General features: G+C 34.9%; 1 protein-coding gene across 2 annotated transcripts in view; it reads right to left on the bottom strand.

The window, feature by feature from the left end:
* Positions 1 to 605: 605 nt before the first annotated feature.
* LOC111872178 overlaps positions 606 to 7,899 on the bottom strand; it is a gene marked incomplete at its 5' end in the record, with an annotated part of 117,391 nt that continues 110,097 nt past the window's right edge. For both annotated transcript variants that reach the window (XM_023865787.2, XM_023865788.2), the window contains 2 exon segments: positions 606 to 861; positions 3,110 to 3,268. In XM_023865787.2, the coding sequence (XP_023721555.2) occupies positions 738 to 861; positions 3,110 to 3,268 (283 nt within the window). In that variant the 3' untranslated portion in view covers positions 606 to 737.

The following is a 7,899-nucleotide window of genomic DNA, read 5'->3' as shown; positions in this document are numbered from 1 at the left end:
TATGGTGTTCATTAGTTTTGTCAGTGTTTTCAAACCACCTTCTCCCAGTAACTTGAGCACATCTCCAGGTACATCATCATCTCCTGTAGCCTTTCCCTTCCTCATTTCCTTGATAGCTTTTTCCACCTCACTTTGTAAAATATATGGTCCTTTCTCGTCTGTATCTACTTCTTCTTCCGGTTCAACTTCTAAGGTTTCTGGCCGACTCCTTTATAAAATGATCAAAAAATATATATGTCATGATAATAAAGTTTGTATATTAAAACTTTTCAAGATTTATCATCTATATGTCGTACTTCAAATTCGCGAGTTATGTTGATCCTCACAGCACACAATATATATAAAAGAAAACCACACCTGAAGATGGCACATTAGTGCCGAAACATGTAGTGAGGAGAAACGTGAAATTGTGTGCACTGTAAGACGGTTGGTACAAATACACATCATGATTGTGACTACTTATCAATGAATAGGAAATGAGATGATTCTGACTTTTCCAGTTTGACAGTAACTACAACAGTTGCTTTTAAAGAAGGAAATCTAGTTTACAGTTGGAATTCATGCCGGGTGTATTTGCAGTATCAATTCTCATTTTTGTTCAGATCTTCAGTTTATCATAAACTTTATTCAGCAATTAATAAGGTATTAATATAAACTTACACAAGAGCACTTAATATATTTTGAGAACGAAACATATTCAAACATATCCGAAAACTAGATTAATTCTTTTATGGAGTTTACTTCAAGTTCTGGAGTGTTTTGCTGATATTTCTCAGTACATGTGATGGGATCACTTCAGACATTACTGAATTAAATGTTGGGTAGCTGGACAGCATTCGAAACAGTTGTTTGGCAAAGCACCTGAAAAAAAATAATAACAATGATTCATACACAAAATAATATCTTGACCACTGTATATTTTCAGTTATCATGTTGTATAGTTTAATATTTCGAGGATTCTCTAACCTCAACCTTGGGTGACCCCACCAGATTTGGTGATATGAATATACTGAATGAGAACCCATGGACTGGGGGTTATACGAGTATGATACATCAGACATACCAAAGTGACATATTGCACAAAGTCCCTGAGGAAGGAAAACTCTCATAAAGAGGGAACAATTCCTGAAGGACCATTTAAAAGATAGTGACATTGAAGTTTTAGAATAAAACAGACCTATGGTCTAAAGAATTGAAAAATATTAAAAAAAACACCTTTAACCATATTTAAATTTGTTTTTTTTATTTACCTACAACAAGCCCAGGATACTGTTATTTTTTAACTGCTTTTGATATTTTGTGGGTATGATTTAAGCACATTTACAACACTGTGAAGTGCCTATTAAGTTCCACTTGCCTTTCAGACTGCCTGTATGCACTAAGCAACTTAACTGCTGAAAGAATTTTCATGAAATCTGACATGTTCTTCTCATAAGTGTAACAGTGGTGAACAACAATGCCTCATTTCATTTATTCACCTTCCATAAATCCTGTCGAGAGTATTCTCATGTGGATGTGGAGATTGTCCTTGTTATAGTCACAACTAAAGATTACAGTTGTCATCTAATAGCATGCACAGTTGTATAAAATACTGATAAACATGTACAATATAATAAATAAGTTAATTTTAGCAGTAAAAGTAATGGCAAACCTTATTCAATTTGTATAGTTTTATGCAAGTCTATTAATTAAAAATTCAATAGTTAAAGTTATATAATAAATCNATGAGTCTTGTATAACATACATCAATTATATAATAAATTGAAACAATGACTAGTATACAGTAATATAAAAATTATGTATATCTAAAATAAGCATCTAAAAACCAGAACACAGACTGACAACCTCATCTTCCTTTAATTGTAAACAAGACAACTACTGGCACCTTAAAAAGATTTATAACAAAAATATTCCTGTAAAGAATAAAAAGAATGTAAATACAAAAATTGTTTTAATTGTACCTCAAAACTCTTAGTGTCACTCGATATATCCTTAATATATTGTGGTAGATTATTATAGACCTTTGTTCCTAAACAGTAAACTCCCTTTTGGTATTTATTCTATGAATCTCTGAATTTACTATGAATTTGTTTCTATTTTTTATCACAAAGAGCATAAGAGATAGGATGTACTGAGATGCCAGTGGTAAGATTTCTAATTCTCTAAATAAGTTCCTGCACGAATCAATCCTTCTGCGTCCCAACATAATTCTAATTATATCCATGATGTGTATGTCTATGTTTGTAAGTATGTATGTATGTGTATGTGACCATCTGCTAGTGCACACAATCTCACTTGTCACTTCACTACATGTTTCAGCATCACTGTGCCATCCTCGGGTGTGTTAATTACGTTAAACTATTGCACTNGTCGTGTTTTTATTTGTTATCTTAAAAACCAGGACGATGGATAAAGTCCAAAAACCCAACATATTAGTCGTATTTCAAACTCGCATATTATATCATTCTTCCTATATTTTGTGTATACTGTGTCTTGTGATGTGTCCTTCTTTTGTGGCTGCATGCATTGTAACAATTATGGAATATTACTTCCCTTTTCAGCATGAATTAAATATTCTTTTCTTATAAACAGTTTAAACATTATGGATGTCTACATGTCATTTACAATTCTTTTCACAAAATACGCCCTCTAAGTGTATTTTGCTCAATTTTACAACCTGTTTATCTATAAGACAGTCAACAGCAACTACAAAGGAATGCCGGGTAAATGTTCACTGTGAACTTCAGGTTAACAGACAAATAATAATGTCACAAAAGAGGAACAGTAACATTGAATATGCTATAATGTGGTCAGGTTTGATCATTTTTTTTCTTTATACACTGTTTAGTATGCTTTGAACTCTTTTAAAAAGCTGGAATAGATGTGATATTAAGATTTTAAATACACTGTATAATCACAGGGTTCCACATTTTCCCGTGGTGTAACCAAATAACAACATGGATCAGTGTCCTTCTCAAGAAGTTAATAGTCTTTCAACTGGTTGGGAAATTCCCCACATTATTATGGACTCTTAAGGTTTATGACCATGTTCAGAAGACCCAGTCCCTATCATGAGATAGTGAATCCAGATGCCAGCCTTCCACCTCACCTGGTGTCCAGACTTCCTTCCGTCAACAGGTTGGAGCCAGAAATGAGGATCTTGTCCCTGATGTCTCCAGGGTGTGCCATCACTTTATCTACACCAATCCTGTTCACCAAACTCACCAACAATCGGGCACAAGAAGTTCGTACAATGGCATTCTGGTGGCTGCAACATTTCAGTGTTTGGGAATATCAAAGGAGAATTAATATTTAAAACTCCCTGACATACTAAGACATAGTAAAATGGACATTTTTCTCCATAAGACCCCAACTGTCACAAATTTATAACTGCTACATGCCTTGCTTAGTTCTTTATATTCACTTCTTCACCTAACATAATAAAATAGTGTACAAAAGGCAATATTGACTGGTAAAAACTATAAACACAGAGTGAATTTAAATGGCATGTAAAATGCCTAAAAACACATGCCACTGACATAATGGATAATACTGTTGACAAACTGTGGATAACCCAGCTGATATTAGAATTTGGCTCTTCCTGAATAGAAGCCAGGATCATTACCATTAAATCATGTTGCTCAATCTGGCAAGACAGGATAGAGCTGTCATCACATAAAAATATTCTGTACTGTTGAAAAGCTGTTGCTTTATATTTTTGGAAGTAACTACTTAATAAAACTTTTTTAGGAAAAAAACACAAAGGGTGGGGAGTTATAATATTCAAGCTAGGTTTCATGCAAACAGGTCAAAAAATTCCATAGTTAAATGTGGTGACTGAGGAACAGAGTGTACTTGATCAAGTGGTTGGTTATAGAAACATTCAAGATGTTTGGTCCCACAGTGCCTCACATGTCAACACCCATAAAAACAAGGTAATACAGAATACATTCTAAAGGTACCCTTGAGGACTTTCACAGCAACAAAACATCTAACCAGGAACTATGTTTTCAATTGTCAGATTTTCAGAGAGACAGAAAGTAGCTATCAACATTCCATTTAATCCCCAATTAGCATAAAGCAGCATGTCACAGCTTTGATGGTCCTATATTCAAAAGATCCCCCATGCCGAAGTTATAGCCCAGTGAAAGCCTAGTCTTATGCCAGTGCTCAGAACTATCACTATTCAACATGGACAGAAGGGAAGGCAAGCTGGACATCCATGAAAATTGTTAAAAGAACACAAAAAATTTAGCAAGTAATTCTGACCAAGTGAATAGACAGTACAGAATGGCTGTGCACTTCAAACACAATTTAAAGTACAGAATAATTGTACAAACTCAAACCGAGACATTTCTTTTAGAGAAAGTTAGAGTGAGTTTAAAATGACGCCAGCACAGCGACCCTACTAACCACATAGCAAGCCAGAATCTTCTGTAACTAAATCCAGTCAGGACAGTTAAAACAGAAAGCTTGTTTATACAATTATGAAGAAGCAACACAGTTCTTTTGGAAACCAAAATGTTATGCAGTCTTCCTTTCACGCAGAGATACCTGACTTATTAAGATTTTTTAAAAATATGCACTACTGCCAACATGCACTATGAAAGAATCAAAGACACTCTAAGAAGGCCTCCATAATTGATACTATTGTTGGCTACAGCCATTATAGAGTTAAAGTGTGCTCCTGTAGTTATCACACCCTGAGAGCTTGGATAGGAAATTACTATAGTTTTCTTTATGGTATGGTAGTGCTGGGAGATTCCTCTTATGTGTCCTGTACAGCTGTACATGACACGTACTAGGAATCATCCAGCATTATAAATGTACAACAGCATATGGGCACATAAGTGAGGGTGTATTTTAGAACTGTATTCATTGACAGAAGTGCAGCAGTTTCCAAACAGAATTTTTGTAAGCACCTGATGATGACCATATTGGTTGAAATATGTACAGCACCAGCAATATGAAAAATAATTTTAAAATTCAAAATTGAATTTTAAGATTTTAACACAAGTCTGCATGTGAGGCAGTGAATAAGAAGTGAAAAATTTTTATACACGATTTCTTGTTAAAGCTGTTACTCTCAAATTTTAAATTTTATTGCTGAAAGTTGTTTATGTTTGCAATATCCTATTGAATTAATTTGGCACGTGCGCACACACACATGCAATAGTTTTGTAAGTGCATCGTTTGATCGATTGGTTAAATACCACTTAGTCTAAGTTTCATATATGTTTTATGACATTTTAGCCATATAACACCATCATCAGGCATATACTGTATTCAAACTGCTACAATGCACTGTATCATTTTATTGTGTGTAATACTTAGTTTTTAAAAACAAGCTGGGTTATAGTTAAACTCATTAAAAACACATACTTTCATACAAGAAACTTTTATATTGGAGTAATTTTAGTAGATGCATTTATAACACTGTGGAGTGTCTATTATTTTCACTTAGCCCGTTTGACCATACACATAAAACAATTCAGGAAGCAATGAACATTGTTTCATGATATTTGATACAGGATGATTTTATGAAAAACAGTCAAGCCACATAAATTTTTATTTAGGACAAGCTTCTTGCCTACTTCACATGAGGACCTATATGTGTTTCTGTTGGAGAGAAAAATGCTCCAAACAAAAGTTGTAAAGAGAAATGGAAGTCACACTTTATGTTCAGTACACTTTCTTCATAATTCATAAAATTTTCAAGACAGCTTGCAACAGTGATGTTATGAGTACATTTTCAGACTTTCACATAAAACAATTCATCACTACCTCCTGAACAGAATGGCAATTGAGAATAAAATAACCAAAAACAATAGGGAGCCTTTGTAGAGCACAGATTGCATTATAATGATATCTGTTTCATTATTTTAATGTTCTCAGTGCTCTATTAAAACATAATTTTGAAGCATACATTAAATAATTCATACACACATATGTGTATTTCATTTTTGTTTATAGTGAAAAACACACAAACTTTAATTAATGCAAGTAAAGAGGTTGGTCCAGAAGTAAACACAGAGAAAACTAAGTATATGTTACTGTCTCATCACCAAAATGCAGGGCAAAATCATGACATAAAGATAGGAAACAGATGTTTTGAAAATGCGGCACAGTTCACATATTTGGGAACGACGATAACAGATCAAAACCTGATTCAGGAGGAAATTAAGAGGAGATTGAATTGATTATTGCAGTCTTAATTATATATATATATTCGCCAAAGTCCATCCGTTCTCCTATCCCAGCCTATTCCTCCCAAATCATGCAATACAGAAACAAATTCATAAAGATACAAATGTAGGAAAGCACTTAGAAAACTGTTAATTTTGTTACTAAATCATGTTTCCATTATCTGTGCCACAAGAAAGGCACTGGGATTGTGAGAACAATGAGATCATTGCTATGATATGGGAAAAACTGAGACTATATTCTAATGCTGCTTGAATGCAGGAAAAGCTGTGACCATGATCTGCTATTACTAGCATATGAGGGAAACCAAACTACCTTCTCCTCTTGCTAGGATATGACAGAAACCAAACTACCTTCTGTTCTTGCTAGGATATATGAGGAAACTCGTCTGTCTTCTGCCAATATTAGAACATGGGTCAAAACCCAATCTATCATCTGTCGCTGGGGCCGGATCACAGCTCAAGTGGTTAGTCTCTGGCTTCCCACTGCAGCAGTCCGGGTTCGATCCCGGGTGTGGTCAAGTGAGATTTGTGTTGGGCAAAGTGGCACTGGGGCATGTTTTCTCCGAGTACTTTGGTTTCCCCTGCCAATCTTCATTCCACCAAATTCTCCATCATCATAATCACATGGGGCAGGCTACAATAGGCCAATCATTGGCCGCCATGCTGAGTGAATCCAGTTGGACTCCACCCCCCACTAAGTGAATTAAAAAAAATCATCTGTTTCTGCCAGGATAAGTGGTAAAACCCAAAATGTCTTCTATTGTTGCTAGGATATATGCCATTATATGGATTTGGAGTGGGGTATCCAAACTGTATCCCGCCAATGATAATAGGATAAAATATAAATTGAATGGAAAAGGAATGTTTGAGTTAAGTTGGAAGCAGGTAAAATTATGGAAGAACAGATATAATGGAGCTGGGCTAATGTGAAGAAGAGTGAGGAAGGGAATGAGTAGAGAGCAGACAAGAAATGGTAAATTAACAATGAAGACAGAAGGGAAGGAGACAAAATAGGAAAGGATTATAGGAAAAATAATATCCCACATGAAATCTGATGAATAAAATAAGTAACCACCACGAGCAGTAAGAATAGTTGCTGAAACTGCAGTGCACATTTCTCTGTATAAGAACGATAATTTCATGTACAATTTCTTCTATCAAACATGCCTATTAAGCGTACATTCTCTTCTTTTATCATTTTGTTTCTCCAGATCCAAAATGTCAAATATTTATTCCTGTTATAAGTATTCTTAATTCTTTATGTTCATTTCTCCAGTGCATTTGATAATCATTATGTAAGCAATCACAAATCTCTCCATATATAAAATATTTCTGCCCTCAGTAAACTGTTTTTTAAGAAAAAAAGAGTTCAGTTAGTTGAAAAATTGTGAAAATACCTGAAAATGGTAAAATAGATGAAATGGAAAAGATACTTCTTTTAATATGAAGAAAGCAGTCTTCTGGGATGTGGCACCATGTAGATGTGGTGTTAACCGACGTTTCAGAGGAACGTATCGCCTCCATCTTAGGGTAGAAGAAAAAAAAATCCGCAAGCGAAGAGAGAGTGAGAACCGGTGCAAGCAGACTGGACTGATGTTGGAAATAAACTCGGCTATGTGAGAGCAGGGAAGGAAGGGGGGGAAAGTCTACATGGGAAATCAGTGGAGATGGAGGGGGGATGGCTCTGGGACAG

The sequence above is a fragment of the Cryptotermes secundus genome, unplaced genomic scaffold, assembly GCF_002891405.2.
Source record: "Cryptotermes secundus unplaced genomic scaffold, Csec_1.0 scaffold593, whole genome shotgun sequence".
Lineage (NCBI taxonomy): Eukaryota > Metazoa > Arthropoda > Insecta > Blattodea > Kalotermitidae > Cryptotermes > Cryptotermes secundus.
Note: the sequence above shows the minus strand (reverse complement) of the source record. Positions and strands in the feature narration are given on the sequence as shown.